The 20,121-nt window shown below is 43.3% G+C and overlaps 1 protein-coding gene across 1 annotated transcript in view; it reads right to left on the bottom strand.

Moving 5' to 3' along the window:
• NRXN3 (neurexin 3) overlaps positions 1-6,491 on the bottom strand; it is a gene marked incomplete at its 5' end in the record, with an annotated part of 994,726 nt that extends 988,235 nt beyond the window's left edge. Inside the window, one exon of the mRNA XM_082000671.1 lies at positions 5,747-6,491. Coding sequence (XP_081856797.1) covers positions 5,747-6,455 — 709 coding nt within the window. The remainder of the gene's footprint in view (positions 1-5,746) is intronic.
• Between the last annotated feature and the right edge of the window lie 13,630 nt (positions 6,492-20,121).

Raw genomic sequence — 20,121 nt, forward strand, 5'->3', positions numbered from 1 at the left:
AAATTTCTGGCTCCGTTCACTTTTGTAATTATTATTATTACTTTTATTTAAATATTTATTTAGTAACATCCAAAAATTCCAGTTTAGATCCTAGGTGTGCACATTTTGGGAAAGAGCAGGAGCCAGCAGGCTGGTCTACGGGCTGACAGAGGAAGCTGGTATCCAGACTCCAGCTAGATTTAGTCCTCCAGAAGCTCACTCAGCCCATTCAAATCTACTCTTTGCAATAGCTAAGAATTGTTCTCTTATGCTATCAGGCAGGTAAAACAAAGACAGAACAGGTGCCGTAAACAAACGATGTGAACTATGGCTTACTCTTCTATAAAGTAACATTTTGATCCTGTTTCTCCTCACCCTGTTTTCCTACCTCCTTCTTGCCTACAAATTGTTCTCGTTCTTCACCGGTTCCACCTCATACCAAAAGGCAATTTCCTTTTTGCTTCATTTCAGCAAAGATGGACAAGCTTTGCCTAACTGAGGGCTATAACTTATCTGTTGCCTGAGGTCTGCAGCTGATCTGCAATCAAGCAGAAAAGGATTGTAGCCTCATGGTCATCTATAATACAGAAGAGTGAAAGAATAAAAACATAGCTGTCAGCATGTATTGCAGCTAGACTGTTTGAATCAATGGCACACTCCGTACAGGGGCTTGTAATCTCTCTGTGGCTCCCCTGCATTAAAAGGAGGGGAGGGTACAAAACAAATCCAGCTAGGTCTGGAACTGCAGGCAGTACACGCTTAGTGCGGGGAGATGGGTCCTAGGCCATTTCTGTGAAGGGATATGTAGGATCCAAATTGATATTCTGTGGCTCCTGCTCAGTTTTAATATTTATTATTAAGAATAACAAATGGTGTTTAAACTGCACTTTGGAGTATCAAAGCACTTTATAAACATTAATTAATATCTTAACACATCATCTTTCTCTGGTGCTCACCTGGCAATGCATCAAAAAACTACAACCAGACTGGAAAAAGATTACTATTTTAAATACAACCAAAGGAACTTAAACCAGGAAGAATAAGCAAGAGAAAGAGATGGGGGAAAACAAATTGCTGCAAAACTAAGTCACGAGCAGAGTTCTTACCAGCCTTCTGCCCAATGGCCAGAGCTGGGGCATAAGAAGTGTCATAAAACAGCAGATTTACCCCTTGCAATATTTACTCCAGTCTTTGGAAACCATCAGTTCTGGAGTTTTGCACTGGTGAGTGAAGATCAGGGCCCCCCCAAAGTGTGTCCCAGAACTGCCTGCTGTCCTCTAGAACAGCAGAGCACAAAACCAAATGAAGGGTCTGCAGCTGTTTATTGCTAGTGAATTCAACAACAACCAATTTATATTCATCTATCAAGGAATATGCAAGTGGAAGCAAATATTATGGTCATGTTCATTTGTTTCTGATTACAAAATATATGTAAATGCATATGCAGATTAAGTGTACCCATCAGGCTCATGGCAAAGCGCCAAATTAGCCCTTAGTATTACAAAGTTTGGGGTGGCTGGCAGGGAGATACAGTGATTGCAAGTGAGGCTAGGCAGTCCCTTTAGATACAGCCAAAACTGGGCTGCTCTGAACGGGCAGGTGGAGGATAAATCCTGCAGCAACTTGTCGCTTTAAACGAAGCTGAGGGTCTATAGAAAAATCTGTTCCCGCTGCAGTTAAAAGTGTGATAATTACAGAGCAACGGGCTCCTCTGTCATTCAGCAGGCAGCATCCCCAGGAAATCTTGCTCTGTAATCAAGGGAAGAGGTGCAATCAAGCCCCTATTCAGGCTTCGTTTAGAAACAGCCCCTGCAGGCAACACAAAGGCTTCAGCATAGTGCTTTGTGAAGCTGGTGATCACATCAACATCTTGGTTCTGCAACTACAAGCAGAGTTAAAGTCATTTCTAAACATGTCTTCTGTTCACCTTTCCTCACAAAGTCCAGAAGGGTCCTAGGGAGGCTGGTGAGGTCTTTGGGCCAAAATACTCTTGTATGTACAACGTTGCACTCACACTGTCCGCATTAGTGAACTCACCCTCTACACTGCCATGTCAGAGGAAGAGAACATTTCTTGCAGACTAAGGAAGACAGTGTGATCCTGAATGAGCAGATATGAACATGCTCATCGGGCTGCTACAGCAGCACAGTTTTCAAAATTTGCGTGGGGAAGGTTTTGTTGTTTGGTTTGGAGGGGGGAGGGCTGGGGTTTTTTGTTTTTTCTTTCTGGTGATGTGAATGTAACTGTGCTGCTCAAATTCTACAGGATCCTCACTCTCTTGGCAGCAGCCTGATCCCACGAAGACTGATGAGGTTTATTAGGGGGGAAGGTGTCTTTTACTTCAGCTTTCATGTCTAACGCCACATTGCCCAGAAACATACAAATTAATTGATACTCAGATCAGCTGTCCTTTGCACCCTACAGACCCTGAACCAGTTTACTCCAACTGCAATAAAAACAGTATCACATTTTATTCAAAAGAGCCAAACCTTTCAAAGTGTGCACACATTGGCACTCCCACTGTACACACTCAGACACAGAAATCATACTTGCAATGTATGATTGACCAGCAATGACCTGCTCAGCTACCCATCTAGGCATCTAGCTACCATGACATACACAATCCTGGTAACTCTGTGTGCACCTTAAGTGCCAAAAATCTTTCTGCATGTCAGGGGCACATTCTGGAGAGGATTTACAGTTTTGTCTCAGTATGGAATGGTTGTTCTCTGCTGAGGTTCACCATAACTGGAACTGCACTCTGCGTTACAGTAACCCCTAGTACTGTAAATGGGCCTTCATTCTGTCACAGTACAGAATCAACAGGTTCCACTCTCTATTTATTTCTTATTTCTCTGGCCACAGAATAAATGATGTTGCTGTGGTTTTACCATCTGCAGACATAGGTATCAGTCAATAGCCAAGTAATGGCCTGGACACTGTCGAGAGAACTCATTATTAAAAAGGTACATATTGCATTTAGCTGTTCAAACAGAAGCTGTTATTGATTGGATCCCATCAGTTCCCAGTAAAAGAGCTAACTCTGGTGACAAAATGAAAATATGCACACAGACTACAGACTAGTAAATACTGTAATGGAGTTAAGGATGCCCCCCAAAAGGGAGTTGTTGATAACTATTTGAAAGAGCACATCTTTTTAAAAATGAGACTGGCAATAAAACCACCATGTTATTTCTGCAAATACCCAGAGGCAGGATAAGGAAACAAAACAAAAGGGAACAGTTCTGACAACAAACACCTCAATCTCTTGGAAAAAAAGCAAACAAAGAAAATACAAGTTGGTTAATGACAAATCCAGTCACAGGCAGGAAGAGCCTGCATCCAGTTCTGCCATTCCTACCACATCCCACTGTTCATCAGTGGAGGTTCCGCGACACTCATGGAATTGAAAGAGAGCATCTTTGGAGTTTGCTACATTTTTCAAAGTCAGATAAGCAGTTAGCTGTACTTAACTTTGTTCCTGTTTTGTTTCCTTACCACTTTTCTTTGTCTGCTTGTTTCCACTTACTAAACAACTTTTCTTTTGTTTTCTCCTTCTTTTACAATCTGGACAGACACTGTAACATTTTTGGGTGACAGCATTTAACACACAGAAATCACCACTGCTGCAGCATAAAGGAGGCAGAAAACAGTGTTGATTATAAAATTCTAACATAAACCAAATATACACCATGAAGTAATACAAGAGAAAATTGAAGAACCAGACAAGGTAATGACTGTTTGTGGAAATCTCTACATTTGTTCCATTGGAAAAATTCTCTGCACAGCATCTTCTGTGTGAGTGAACAGAACACAGCTAACAGTGAGTTAAAAATGTTTACTAAAAAAAGGTGCATCGTGACAAATTTCTTTGCTCACCCTTAATAGAAGGTTGGGCTGGAAACTGATGAATCACTATAAGAAACAAACAGCAATCATGACGCATGGCTTCAAAAGGTAACAATAGCACTGCTTGATCCGTGATGTCTACAACAGAAATATTCCTCTATTCATTAGAAGATGGATTTCATATTGCTCCACCCACCCAGGAAACACAGAAATTCCACCACCCGAGCCCTAGTTAGAGCTCTCACAATTGCCCCACAGGTACATGGAAGCCTTGCTCACTTACAGTATTTTCTCAAGGCATTCACTGAAAACCATATGCTGTTGATGTCTTTAGCAGCTCCCTGTGGCGTCTGGATCCATTAGCTCAGCAGTAGAAAGAGGCTTATATCTTTATGTTTCAGGGTCCACATGCCTGTGTGGCTCTTGCAATCTTCCATCACCCAAAACTGGCATTTAGACTTGAGGTGTGCTTGTTCTGTAAGCATATGAGGATTGGGCCCAGCAGCCCAGCTACTGAAGTCAGTCTCTGCAGCTCCACATAACTCATGGCTCAAGCACAGAAGATAGTTCTGGCTCATTATTGGTTTGGATCTGATCAGTGCAGAGCAAATAGCCAGGAAGAATTCTGGTGCTCAGCACTTCACAGGTTCACACCTCCTATCTAATGATCATGCACTATTACTGTAATATTTTGATATAAAGCCAAATTTTCTGTTATCATTAATAGCACCTTAAAATTAATGCACATATGGAGGTCATGTTTATTTTCCAAACTTTCCCTTCTTATAAAAACATGTTTGCTCCTCCATCTATACCATAAACGTAGAGCTGCATTTACATAGTATTTCTGTAGGGCTTTTTGCTTACATATCAACAGTATGGGGACTTTATTTTCAGCACTTCTCACATTCTGCATACTAAATTCCAGTTAATCTATATTCCATTGCCAAAAGAAGTAAACAAATGCTAGTTGTGATAAAATATGATTGCAAGTATCTCCATTTTGACAAAATTTCAGGTTTTTTTTTTTTTCCTTGAGATTGGATGTTTCTTGCCCAGGTTTCATCTTTGTTTTAAGCACAAACTGTTGTGTTTAAACCCAAACTCATAAAAAATACTGTGATGAGACTCTCAAATTCACACTGGGATTTCCAGTTGACTTAAGTCTCTTGCACATACAGAGTTAATTACCATCACACTGCTAAAGACCAAGGAAAAAACTCTGAAATACATTTCATCATGTGGTTTGCATGTCTTATAACTTCTGAACTGAAGTTTTAAAAGAGGGTACGAAACAATGTAGAAACACTCAAATCCCTCTTCCCTTTGCAATACTAAGATCGTTCAGCAAGTCCCAAAGCAATTTAATCAGGAATGCTAAAACAATCAAGGTGCTGTTCAGCTATTAGTATACAAGCAGTTGAGGGGGAGCACGGGGCTTCCACAGACTAGCAACAGCTAATATCAGAGATGGCATAACTTTTCCAATGTCCTGTCAATCAGTTATGTTAGCCATACATACATAGCTCCTGTTACTAACAGCTCACTCAGTTTTCAGGGACACAGGGTAGTGGAATTCAACCAGATAGCTAAGATAAATTCTTACTGCTGCTTTTACCAACACCAACATAGGGTAGCTCTGTATTTACCAATTTATGTTCTCTACCCTTATTAATAAATTGCTCATGAAAATCTGCCCTTGTTACAAATGCAGCATCCCTTTAGAAAGGCACTTTTTGCAATTGTTCATGCTATCTACTCCCATTTCATTACTTCCAGCTGGAAAAAGAACAGTGGAACTTTAATTCCTCTCATAGCCACCAGCAGGGATAAGAGCTCAATCCTAGCCCTACTAAGTGATAAATTAACACCTTGGATTATAGAAAGATCAACAGGAAGCAGGGAAGTATTCTCTTACCTTCAGAGCACAGCTTGCCAGCATATCCAGTGGCTGAGCAGTCACAGTGTGGCTCACCATCCAAAAGGAAGCAAGTGCCACCATTTTCACAAGGGTTTTCTGCACAAAGCCCTTCCATTTCCAGTCGGACCCCTTGACTGCCCAGGAGCTGCGGCTCAGAGTTGCCATATTTCAGATCCAGGATAAATCCTTGAAACGGAGGCTCACCCAGAACACCATCAAGGGTCAAGGCAGCAGGACGGATGTCCAATGGGACTCCACCAACAAAAAGGTCACTGACGATATTCATATACTGGCGCTGTGGACGCACCTCACCTGGCTTGGCTTCACCATCCAGCACTAGCACCGTCCGAAGGTGATTGCGGCTGACCATCAGGAAGTGCCAGTTGCTGTCGTTGACCTGCTTATCTGTGATAACTGTAGTCTCCGCACAGTCCACACTGAACTGGAGTTGGATGCGCCCATCAACAAGGGACAGACAAAGAAAGTCACAGACACCACCATCATCAAAGTAGAGGAGCAGCCCAGCAGAGACGTTGGTCTTGAACTGGAAACTGAGTTCGCTCCTAGTGCTGGCATCCCAGCGGAGGTAGCGGGCCCACTGGTTGGGGATGCCCATGAACTCCAGACCCAAACAGAGACCCAGCAAGGAGCCCAGCAGCAAACTCACCTTCAAGGTGAAGTAGACAGACTGCAGAGTGAAGCCCATTGTTTCAAGAATTTGCTCTTCCCTAGGAGAAAAACAAAAGCCACACTACTGGGAGGAGAACCCAACAGTTAACACCAAATGTTAAATCCAATGGGAAGAGGAAGAGAGCACAGAGAGTGACAGAGAGCGAGGGAGAGTAAGTGGAAAGTGAGATTGCAAGTGCACGTGACCAAGAGGAAATATCTCCTCCCGAAGGAAAGATCTCAGTTATCCTTTAGGATCCAGAGGCTTTTGTCTCAGAATTATAGGGTATAAGAAGTGACTCCTCCAGCTGGTGTACTATTGTGAAGGGCAAAATAACCCACAGTGATTTGTTTTGGTAGAACACAACGGTGACACTGGTTGTTCCCAGGAGGAAGGAAAGGCAGAGCTGAAGCCCAAAGCCTCAAATTCTGTTTTCCTAGAAGTGATGACAATATTGACGAAGGTGGTAGTGAGATGGAGGAGAGAGTGAATTCATAAAGCACGTGATCCTTGAGAGGGCAAAAATAAAGTCAATCTTCATGATGCACTGGTAGCTACCCAGGATATAATTCACTGCTTGACACTCACGGAGCTTGCAGGTCCTGAGGGGTCAAGAAAAGAAAAGAAAGGAAAAAGTTAGTCCTACTACTCACCACATTTTTGCAATGAAGCTTATCAACATCTTGTCAAGTAACTCGTTTACATTTCTTGATACTCTGGCCACTTCTTCATGCCTGCAGTTGGCTACACAGTCCTCCAAAGCAGCAAGGACATCTATGTCCTCAAAACTAAGAGGATGAAATAGAGAACTCACCAAGAGATCTGCACATACCACAAAGTTGAGCAACATAAAAATACACCAAATTATTTAACAACTTTGACAGATGCACTCTCATTGACTTTACTGAGGGAAATTATTCTGAAGCTTCCTCAGTAACAATTACCTCTCAGTGAAAATGCTTAGGGCAAAAATCAGAGTTCCTTACAGTTTAAAAGATGATACAGGGCAAGAGGAGATGTTATCCAAACTTCCCATTCCACTGCATAATGAATTATGCTTCCTAACACACCAAGAAATTATTAGAGAAGACAACCCTGCTGTCAGCCTGTCATGCAATAGCTGCTTTTACTTTACATGTCTTGCACACTTCAGAGACTCTAACAGGGACCTTTGCAACCTGGAAACATGTGCTATGCAAATTACATATGGTGACCTGCAGCTTAGATGATGGGAAACTTGTAGCTTAGATGACAAAAACTGTCTGAGCACTTAACCACTTACCCTGGTCTAGTGGTTTGGCAAAAAGGCCAAATTCACCCCTAGCTAACAGTGAGAAATTCCAACTGCCTTCAGTGAGCAAGAGTTACACCTGTTAACATGGGGATTTAATTCACTTCCGCCCATTTGCATGTGGGTGACTGTATGCCTGGGGGTAGGAGGATGTTTTAAGGTGACAAGTAAAGACAGCATAAAGCTCATTCTTTGAAAATCCTGTTTAAAAAGAAAGTAAGTTTTCCACTAACACAAGTGCTTGTTCACAGAGACAAGCTGGGCATGAGAACATCTCTGGGAACAGCTAACATTAGCACAGATACAAAGCAGGAAAAAAGGTGATAAGAATCAGGGCCTTCAACCTCCCTGAAGCTGGCATAAACACAGATTTCACAAATTGGATCACAAATATTGTGAGACAGTATTTGCTTGGGAAAAGTGTTTTGTGTTGTGGACAATGAGAGTTGCTGGGGCTGCTGTCGCTCCCAGCGGATGCCTTTCAACCCCATCACCCACCTTGCTCCGAAGGAGGCAGCCCACAGGTACTGCAGAAACAGGCATTGCAGGAAAGTTTCTGCTTGGTAAGGGCAGATGTTGAGCTGGAGGAGAATCACTAGGCAACAGAGGGGAGAGCTCACATAGTCACAGCCTCTGCCCTACCTGTCCCAGGGACCTGCAGAAGCTCTAAGTCTCCAGGGCTGTCAGTCTGGCAAATTTAGCCAGCACGAAAAACAAGTCACTTAGAAACCAAAAGGGACCAATTAAAAGAAAACCCGCAAGTTGGAGAGAAACGTGAGCTTTCAGTGTCCAGTGGAAGTCAGGCCTGTTCCCTGCAGCTGCCTGAGTGGAGCGTGTTAGCTAAACTGCTATAAACACAAATAAAATCAAGTCAAAACCAGAGGGAAGATAATTCCTTTTAATTGTTAACAGCTTGGTTCAGGAGGAAGGAAGGAAGAAAAAAGAGGTGTTAGAAGAGGTGTAAAATGAAAAAATCCACAGATCCAAATGCTCAAATCATCTGTCTTCCCAATAATCATGATGTTGGCTCAGTTCATGGGGTTTTTGGGGGCTTTGAAAATCAACTGGGAAAAAAAAAAAAAATATGTGTCTCTTGTCCATTTACCTTTCTCCTCTGTGCTCCCTATTGGCTCCACTAAAATAGCCCATGATTTATGGAGAAGGAGAATAGACTGAGAGGGAGGCAAGAGAGAAAAGTGATGACCCAAGCTGGGAATTATTGATGAAATGGGAATAAGGATATAATAGTGTGTGTAAATTAGCCAGTGATGTGCTCCCCGCACCTTGCAGTTCCCTGGAACATTTACCAACACCGTAGCAAAATTCAGTGCTCCATCGGACAGCTCTGTGCTCAGCCTGAGCTGGGGAGGCGGGCAAGCCCAGCATGGCAGCAGCCACCCACTGAGACCTCAGTGGGGAGGGCCTCTTGCCACAGCTTTCAATTCTCCCGGGCAGGGTGCAATCCACCACCTGCATCAGAAGTAGCCCTCAGCCTTACTACTCTTCTCTCCCTGTTTTAGAAGTCTAACTCTTTGAGAATGAGTGAAAGATGCTGTAAATCACAGCAGAAGGTGTGAATGCTCTATAGATAACTACAGATTAGATGCATATGTGTATGTACAGCCCAAATGCTTGTCTGAAAAGCCTAATCAGTCTCTCCCAAGCCAAGGCTGCTGAAACACTGTTTTATACACAAAAAGAAATCTCAGTCTCTATGGGTCGCTTCAATCCTTGGGATATTTCAGAGGCACAGTAAAGGTAGCAGGCTACCTCTGTGGTACAGGTTTCTGTAACATTGATACACATTCATTAGGAGAGGACAAAGTCCAGAGTTAACAAGGGAAAGCAGGCAGAAATGGTTAAACAGGAATAGTATTGTTGACTGAGGGAAGCCAAGGCTATCCTTCTCTATCTGTGTTGACTGAGAGAAACCAAGATAATACATTTCTAGCTGTTTTTTAAAGACGACAGTGCCAGATCTGTTTCAGAAGAGGAAGACGACACAAAAACCATGAAATATAGGCATCACTTCGGGGTGTTTCATTGCCTTTTAGACATTGCAGCTCAGGTTTTGGGAAGGCTGCCCACACTCAGCCGCTAGCAGGCTGGGGCCATCTGAGGCTCCTCCAGATCTCTGTCAGCACCCGTCAGTCCTGACCCACAGCTCTTCCTGCTATTCCAGTTTTGTGTCTCATGCAGCCTGTGAGAGCAAACCTCACCACACAGTAGCAGGATCTTCAATAAAAACTCAAAAGACTCAGTGTTCTTTTTAGCAGTGGCCAGGATCTGAATCCCAAGCTTGAGAGAGTAAATCCTGACACAACAAATCTGTGCCTCATCCATTTCCCACAATGATCCTCCAAGGCACACTGAGAATGAATAATTTTCTGCTCTTACCATTTTATTTTTAGTGTAAGTACTACCCTAGCAGCCTCATATAGCACACTGCTACCATAGCAATACATTACAGTTTGGGACAATAACTATAGAACCCCACACTATTTTCTTATATATTTTATCTCTGAAAAACCTCAAACTTTGTCACAGCATGATCACATCTGACAAAAAATGACTTCATGATGGACACTGCCTCTCCCAGTCACAAATCAGCAACATCCCTATCCCAATTCCACCTATTGCTCACATAGAAAAGCAACATAACAAATATTTTCCATGTGATATTTTTGGCTTAATGGGATTTAGCAGCACAAAATAAGACAGCCAGTCTGATGTGATCAGCCCTTCAACAAACCACTAGGTGAGGTCTTCGTAGAGCATTTTAGATACTTGTTACCCTGAAGGAATGAGAGAGACAGCAAGTTATCTCCTCCGCACCTCCAGCAGCCTGAACCACCTCCCTGGCTCGCCGGAGAGATGAGACAGTGAGGAACCTGCACGCTGAAGACAGCTCAGCATCTCGCACATGTACAACCCACTGTAGGAAACACACCCACTTGCACTACTGAAATATCCCACTCACAGGGCTGATAGAGCTGCACAACTTCCCAAGCCGGGGAAGGCAGGCAGCCCCACTGCAGTGCCGTGGGCAAGTGCTACCCAACCACCACACACCTTCCCAAACTTGAGAGCAGCCTATTAATGCCAGGTCAGAACCATCTGCTCAGCAGCCCACAGAGAGGGTCTCACCCTCGCTTTGGAGTGGCTCTCGACTGCTTATCAGCTGTATGCTGAGAGTGAGTGACATTATCTAATTGCCGACTAATTTCCATAATTACTGACTGGCACACTCTGTATGCAGGGCTAATATCTTTGCAAACGTCTCACAACGCACCTGCTTAGGAAAGAGGGCGAGAAGCTGGGCACAGTACTGCTCTGCAGCTTATTTACCCAACCGCACAGAAAGGTTGCCGGAGACAGGTTTGTCACTCCCTACCCTCCCTCCTCCACTACCTCCTTCTCTGGCTGCTAATTGCTTGGGGATGGACTTTTTTTGTATTTGTAAGTGTAGAAAGCATAACAGAATTAGATGAAGCCAAGGACATGCTGGCTTCCTTTGCAAACGCCTGCCACTGCAGCCCAGTGCAAGCCAACATAAGTCCTGTTATTCCACTTAAGGATGCTGCACAAAAATCCCGCTGACACACTGACGGGAGGGGTTTACAGTTCCCCCAGTCTGCCACCACCTTCTACAGCTGAAACTATTCCTTATGCCATACTTTGTGTGGAGGGAAAAACACACACCGGTCACCTAGGTTCCATGCATTTATACTCCATGTGAACTCACCCTTGTCTTTGCCTTCACTGTAAAAAAAGCAAAATCCAGTGATTTGCTTTATTCCCCAGGCCCTAATGAAGCAGAGGAGTTTTAGGAAGGGGTAAACAGGACCCTAATTTGGCTCTGTGTCCATGTGTGTTCCCACACTCCACCCAAAGCACAGCAATCAGATCACTACAGCTCTATGACATACACTGCTCGAAATGATCCAGTGAGATTCACAATCAATAATTGATATTAAAAGCCAAGCTTGCCAGCGACTGAGAAATGGGGAATTAATAGTATTTATTCAGTCTATCCTCACTCACCTAGTTCTCATGGAGCATGCATCTCCACAGAGACTCCTATCTCTTAAGCAGAAGTCTTTCTGCGTGGTCTATCACCAGCTGAATTGTGGCTAAAAAAGGGGGGAGGGGAAATAACAACAACAAAAAAAACCCTTCCGATGAAAAATGCAGATGTGAAAACTCTGAGTTGCTACTGTCGCTGGGTGGAAAAAAAAAAAGGAACACAAAAATCCTCCCATCACACAGCCTCCTCAGCAAGAATGCGTGGTGAGATGTTTACAGAGAACTGAGAGGGGACATGGAGGCTTTGAAATTCAAGAGACTAGAGAAAAACACATGGATTAATTTAGTTTTTAATTCCTCTAGCAGCATTTGCATCCCATCTATAAATCTGGATGCTGGCATCATCCCCTTGCTGGGATGGAGAGGACTCTGGGGTGGTGCCAGTGGAGCTGAGTTAAAAGAACCAGGCTGAAGACAGAAGCAGACAGCTGTTCTATGATACTAACCCAGGGAGGGTTTGGTAGCACTCACAGGGGTAAGGCAAGGTAGGGTCTCCTTAGTGAGGAGGCTGGAAGTGCAATTGAAAATGGGGGCTTTGCCTTGCAAAGACCTGAACACACCCAGGTCCTGCTGAAGTTGGCAGAACTTCATGGGATGTAGCATCTTACATGACTGGCTACAGAGAGAGAAGCGGAAGAGCAAACAGAGAGGTTTAAGGCTTTACCTTGGCTGTGGAAACGCATGTGGGCATGAAGGCCAGCATCGTAAAATTGGGGATTGGGGGTGACACAGAGCACTTGGTGACCTCTTCTGGATGGTTTCCAGGAATATAGTATTCATGCCAGCCTCTAACATCACTGTGAAAACAGCACGTGCCTTTGCCCCACCACAAGCCCAAGGAGACCTATTCTCCTATGTCCATTGGTTCCCACCACTGACATATCTTGCAGGCGTAGCTTTTCCATTCTTGAAAGTGGATATGGAGTTGCTCAGTTCTCCTTATCTGAATTCAGCACAGAGCTCCCTAGGAGGCAGTGCAAAAAAAAACCTGTATCAAAGCAAAAAGCAGGAAAAGGAGGTCTAGGGTTGCAATCCAGGAGTGTCCTCTTAAAAGAAAAAGAAAATTAAAAAGCTAGACTAAAAAAATAGAATTACTTTGTCATTGCTCCCCTGTAGTGGATGAGGGTATACACATGCACATACATACACCGTCAGTCATGATCTGTAGGTAGGTGGTTGGTTTGTTCCCTGGTACCTGGGCACATGTTTTGCAATCAGACAAGTTAAGTCTGTTGCCCTTCTCCCTATCCCCAGTTCTCACCTGGGGAGGGAAAGAATGACTGTTTATTACAAGTCCACTCTTGGAGCTTACCTCCAGAAACACTGTGTAATACCCAAACTAGGTACCTGTGCATGGGGGAGTTGAGCTCACATGCACTTGCAAGACACACCTGAAATGCCACCAGCAGCCTCAGGAGGGATATGAGCAAGCTAGTAATGTGCTCAGTTCAACAACAAGCATGGGACCATGGCAGCACAGCCTCACACTTCAGAGCTATTAGGCTGGGAAGCCATCTGGCTGCTGGAAGAGTTAATATTTTATCATAATCACCCTTCAAGGTTCTCACCTCCTGGGCCTATTTAAACAAACTTAATTCAGAACCAGAGCTCTTCAAATCTACACTGGAAGAAGAAGAGTTAAAAAAGTGGCAAGGGACAGTGCGACTCCCATCTTAAACACTCTCCCCACCCCACCAGAGGAGGCCATGTAGTCCATGAGAGTGACCTTTAACTAGCCTACCTAGCCCAAGCTCAGCATGAATGCAATTTACAGACCATTTCAGCTCTCCAGCTTACTTAACACAAAGAAGAAAAATCAAAACCCAAGCACAATGGAAAAGAAAGAAAGAGAGAGAGAAAATAACCTTCCAGTGCAATCATGTCTGGGGCTGCTCTGATGGCTTTCTGTTCCCTTCCAGGACACAGAAATGACTCCCTGTGTGTTAATTACTCCCATTACCACAAACTCTCCTCTAACAAGGACTAGCTAAAAGGAAGCATTGGCAGCAGCTGAGCAGTTATTGCTCTGTACTGCCACGCAGGAGAAACCAGACTCCCTCATCTCTGAGCTGGTACTAACCAGGAGAGCGATTTCTGCAAAACTCAACAGCCTTTATTGTAATTCCCATGGCAGCTACGCTGGGAACACTGCCCTTCCCTCAATTCCACCATTGTTAAAAGGGAACGAAGAATACCTGTTTTTCTAAAGACTTTGAAGTTCAACAGTTGGAGAGCTCTGAATTATTATCGTTTATTTTACTCCTGTAGTTGGTCTGTCTCCGCCCCCCGCATCCTCTCCTTTCTACCACCAAGAAGTCTGGACAGATAATGTACCGCTGTTTATTCTGCCAAATCGTAATAAATCAAATGCAAAGCCAGGAGCTGCACACACCACAGCAGGGAATGTTAGCAGCAAATTCTGTGAATTCACAGTGCTGGCATTACTGATAAATGGCAAAACTTCTTCCAGAACCCGTATCTGACACGTACATTGTGTCTCCATTTTCTTTCAGTAAAAATCAAGTCTTTTTAAAATATGTTCGTTGTTACTGAAAACTGAAGTTTGAGCATGTTGTCAATGCCTGAAAATGAAGTTGCTTCCACGAAGATTCTCCAAAGACTGTCTAGAATGGGTTTACCTTTTTCCCCAGAACATGTTTGATACTGCAGAGACAGGCTAGTGTTAGACACTCCTCAGAGGAGACACACAGCTGGAGTGTTGGGGGCTCCCAAATTTGAAGCAAGAAGAGGAAAAAAGTCACTGTTGCACTGCTTTATCAGGTACTTAGCATTAGGAAAAGGTACAGAGCATAAAAAGCAACAATAAAACTAATGGCTAGCACACCAACCAATAACACCTCACTCTTCCTAGCTGTCTGTCTATCCACCCGCTTCTTCTTTCATATGCATTTTTTAAGTTCTTCATGAGCAAGAACAGTCTTTTCTGTTTGACAGAATCTAGCAGTACTGTCAAGAACGGAGCTCCCAGGCAGTGCTCGTGTACACATTAGTACTTGTGATTTTCTGTACTTGAGCTAGCACTAAAATGCCTCTATGTTCCAGCTGGTGTATAGTAGTTCCTTTTTATTAAAAAAAATAATAATAAAAAGGAAGAAAAAAGTTACAAAATTATTGACAGAAAGACAAGAATAAAAACAAAAGTTAAACTCATTCTTTCCCTCACTTACAGATCACAGATAATTCACACTTTGTTCAACAGATTTTTACACTCCTGAACCTGATTTCCAGTAAGTCAGAAAAGTTTGCATGTTTTTAAATGTTGCGATAGTATATTATGGAGAGAGGAGACACATGCAATCTGTCTGGTTATTTTACTTATAACATGCATAGAAGGGGACACTGCACCTGGCCAGCCTTCCCTGTTATTAGTATGGCCAATAATTCATTTAGATCATTCCCTAGAGTCTGCTGGCTCACAGGACAATAAGCAGCATCAACCTAAAAAGCAAATATGAACATCTGGAAATTTACGGTGGATTTGCCCATTAAGTAACATGTAACGCTCTCTGTTTTATTGCAACTTCATAAGTCTCATGCAAAAATTCTTACTCGGCTTCCCACAAAGCAAACACAAACACCCAAACCTAGCAAACAGGTGTGATGCTCAGGTCAGTTTCCTAAGCTCTTTAAATAGCTGATGCTCTGTTTATGGACCAAATGGGAATGCCTTCAGGGAGCCCAGTTAGAAATCGGAGTTGAAGTGTGAGGGAACCATGTTCACACCGCTCTCGCTGTGACTGATGCTGGCCAGCACAAGGGAGCAAAGATGTTGGTGACCTGGTAAGAACTCAAAGTCTACAGCCACTGTGAGATTAGGTGTCTGCTTTCTGAACCACATTCCTCACTTACCACTAGCTCCAGAAACATGTTGCTTTTTGTGGGTATATACACAACAGCAGGCTGGGAGTCCCCTGCCATGGGAAACCATTGCATTCTTCCCGCTCACTGCTACTTTCATCTTCTGATATACAAAATTCCTGCCAAAATTCACTCCACCCCATTCCCCTCACCACTTCTACCTAAGGGTTACTGGGGGGACATGATGGGAAATAATGCATAGATGGCTTTCTCAGTTCTAGCGTGCTGGGGAATGGAAGCAGAAATCTTTGCCTAGACTGCTAGCAAAAATGTTTAAGCACCAGTGACTTGGCTGGAAAAGGATACTACTTTACATGGCTCAGGATATCGAAAACTTTCCAGATCATCAAGGAAATGGCTTGTAGCTTTGTATGACAGGGGCCAGTTTCTAAACTAGCCACCAATTATGGGACAGGTGAGAAATACGCTGTACATGCGAGGAGCCATTTCAGCCTGGCCTGTGCCTGCAGCACTACGTGGTGACCTGTCAGTGTGCACTGAGCAGTCCTCTGTCTAACCCAGGCATCCTGCTGCTGGGGCTGGAACAACAAACCTGCCCTTCGCCGCCGCAGTGGCCTCGCAACCCAGGGCTGAGACAGCTCTTACAAAGGCTAACAAGGCTCCCAAGCCCTAGGAACCCTCAGAGCAGAAATACAGTGCTTATGGTAGACTCTCTTCTGAAATTCCTTTCTGTTGATGAGACAAATTTAAGCTTAAGAGCCTTGTGAGGCCAAGAGCCCAGAGAATGGAAGGAGTTACACTCAGGACAGGCGTTTCATGATTGTTTTTTTAATTCACGTAAATCTGCCTGGATTGTATTTCTGTGCTTCACAGTATTTTGCCCTATAACTTTTCTGTCTAGTTATGCCTTTTCCTCAGAGACTTGCTACTGTGAAATGTTGAAACAAACATTAAGATGTGCAAAACAAAGGGATTTTTACAAAATTAAAGTATAAAGGATTCATCTGTTTATTTCAGTGGAACCACCTAATGATGAGGTAATGACATTCCCCAGAGTAAGTAAAACAAAAAGGCAGGGAATGAGCACAGGTAGCAAAGCAGAAGAGGAATCATCGCACATATAGGGTGACAAAGAGGCAGATGTCAGCTAAAACAAGAAGTCCAGTAAGCACATCCTGGGCTGTCAGAAGTACTTGGGCATGACTGCAGGAACATGGGGGGAGAGCAGAGTTGCCTGATACACTATTTCCTAGTGTTTTTATCCAGGTTCTTTTAAAAATGTAACAGGGAATAACCCTTCACCACCTGAGAAACAAGTCTGGGGGCACTGCACCAGCAGTCTTTTTTTTTTCTCCCTGTATTAAAACTCATTGCTGAAAACCCCAAACTAGGCAGCAGCAAACCCCAAACTAGGGCCACCGACCAAGGAAGCAAAGTCTGTCAGCCAGCTTAATACCTCATGTGAGCCCACAAGGGGGAAAGAAAAAGCTAACTAGCAGCATTAGGGAAATTAACGTCTTTAGAAATTACTTCAAATTTTCTAATGGGGCGTTTTAACACCACTGGAGAAGGAATGTCTCTCTATTTAAGCATTAGATGCTACATATTGATAAATCAATCACATTTGGTAGATGTAGAAAGACCTAAAAGATATATATTCTCCCGCAAATGTTCCTTTAAAAGTCAGATGGTCTTTTAAAGAGCTTCCAGCCTTGGGACTCACAGTGCAGTGCCCTGGAAGACAATTGACATTCTGAGTGACTGGGCTGCGAATTCAAAATCCCAACTCGACCTGCTCAAGTCAGGATTGAAACTCACATAATTTAAAAATAGGAAAGAAAAAGGAAGATAGAGTGAGGAAAAGACTCAAATTCCTGCAACTCCCCAGGACAGACTCTCTCAGGGTACAGATGTGACAGTGGGTCAGAGAATCACTCTGTACAGTATCTGCACGGGACATATTTTGTGCTTTGCCATACTAAATACGAATCTCCTTACGGTTAGCAATACAACTGACAAAGGACAATTGTTTGCTATGAAAGCCACTAGTGAAAAAGAAAAAACATTTATTATATTGAGGCATTTTCATTGAATTTTCTGGTTTTAACTAAAAAAATGAAACATTCTAAGTTAGTGGGCTTTGGTTGCAGTGACTTCCAGTCATTATTTGCTGTTTCTTTTTATTTCTTCCGGGAAAGGAGCACAGAATAGGAAAAGTGGGAAAACTGAAACTGCTATATAAATACCTTCACTCCTAGCAATTGCACAACTTTTCATTTCAAATCAATTTTAAATGTATTTCCCTCCCTTTCAACAAAAAAAAAAATCTGAACATTCTGAATAATACATCCTTTCTGCTAACATTGTTTTCACAGTCTGAAAAGCCACTATTTTGACAAATATGAGCAGTTCTTGCTAACAGCACCCACTTTTTCCCCTTCATACCAAGCCCTGTGCTCAACTCAGTGTCTGGGTGGGAAGTTCTGCATAGCTCCAGAGATTGCTGATGAGGCCGTGATGGGTATTGCTCCTCTTTGGCACAAATTTGCATCTCCTCCTTCCACATAAAGCCTTTGCTAGCTGATAGCAAACTGGAAACCAACGAGAAATGCTGCAGGATTAATCCCATTTTCTAAATTAAACACCAAACATCCCCTCACCAGGAGCAACAATGATTCTTCTACTGTCCACCAGCAAGGCTAGCAAGGAAAGAACAAGCAGTAAAATTCTTCTCTGCACCTAAGGAGGCACTCTGCCTAGGATACAGCTGTAACATGTGGGTGGAAAAAAAATTCACTAGGGAGAGCATTCATTCCTGGGTATACAGGCTCCCACCCCACACCTGTCATGAGTACAAAAATAAATCTGGGAGAAACAGAGGGAAAAGCTTTTCTAATCAACACTTAAAAGGAAGATACCTGAAGTGCTCATAATAACCTGGCATAACTTCTGTTTCCAAACTGTGTTGAACAACTGAAATTTAGAGGTAACTAAGGAAAATGATTACTTGGTACCACGGGCAACAGATGATTCCTGCAACCTGCCAGTTGCCAGATTCTAGGCCAAACTTCTCCCCCGTGTAACTTCATCACATATTAATTTAACTCATTTTATCTGTGGTACCTAGTTATTGGCTGCCAATATTTTGCTGCTCAGTAGATCCTCATGCAATAAGATTCATGTTCTAGCAGTCAGGCTACATGCATAAGTCAAAAGAAGACAGCTCATGACCTGTTTGTGTGGCCTTAAGCAAAGCGCTCTTTCAGGAGATATAGCTAGAACTAGAGCAGCCACATAGTAAAGTTTAATTAGTGATTGTAAAGTGCTCGACCCACTCGAAAGACAAGCTGACACAAGAGCAACCTATTTTCTTTTATGACATTAATAGTCCCCTTTCAAATTAAGCAAGGGAAGATGCATCTATAAAATGTAGCAGATTTTCTTTCATTACTCCTGATGGCTCAGCCCCAAAGAGGTGCAGGTTTATTCAGCAGGCAGGGAGAAAGGCAGGGCAATGGTGAGGAGAAGGGAAGCCTTCACCTGCCTCAACTCCTGACCCACCTCCAGCAGCCCTGTCACTCCAACACCAGACAGCTTTTCACAGCACAACAGGTTCCCCCGAGCTCCTCAGCACCAGTCATGGAGAGCTGACATGGTCTGCACCTCCCCAGGGACTGCCATGCCCAGCCGTACAATACAACGTGGGAAACCGGGGCATTCACCTTCCCCATTTAAATACAGATCAAGTGAACCTGTACATTGGCCGCTCTGTGTTTTAAGGGGGAATCACGGCCCACAGTTTACGCGTTCCTCAATCAAGAGATCTGCAAGCCCTCTTTTTCCCCCAAACCTCCCTAAGGGAGAAGTCGTCTCTGGGGCTCTAAAAACAAGCAGTCAATCTTGTGTGGAAGAAATGGGTATGTTTAACTCCGTTTTTGACCAATCATCATCTAAACCATCTGAAAGGCTCAAAGAAAGGGAGAGGTGTAAAGTCAGGCAGGCTTCTTCTATGCAGCACTGCCCAGCACTACGGGTTAGCCAAGCACAGCTATTTAAGCTTGCTTTACAGACTCCTGCATGTTCCTCCACTTTTCTAGGGCTTTTAAAAGTCAAAAATAGAGGCAACTTAAAAAGGCATGCATCTAACAGGAGAAAATCTCTCTATGCATTTAATTAAAATCTAAATAAAGGAAAAAAGCTACAAAGTGCATGCCTGTATATTTAAGTTAGCCTTATGAGAAAATACAAGGTTTTAGCTACATTTAATTACAAACATTGCTTTAAAAAAATGAAAAGCTGCTTTCAAAGCAGCCCATTTTCAAACATGTGCAACGTGTACTACTGCAAAAAGTAAAACTGCCTCCACAGTTGTACAGGAGAGGGAAGGCATACATCACTGTAAATTGCTTTTACAGAATTCCTAACATAGGATTTCCGACGGAATTAAATGAAAAGGGGAAAGGATATGGAAAACCCATCAGCCTA

This window comes from Phaethon aethereus (genome assembly GCF_964289735.1).
Source record: "Phaethon aethereus genome assembly, chromosome: 5".
NCBI classification, from domain to species: Eukaryota; Metazoa; Chordata; class Aves; order Phaethontiformes; family Phaethontidae; genus Phaethon; species Phaethon aethereus.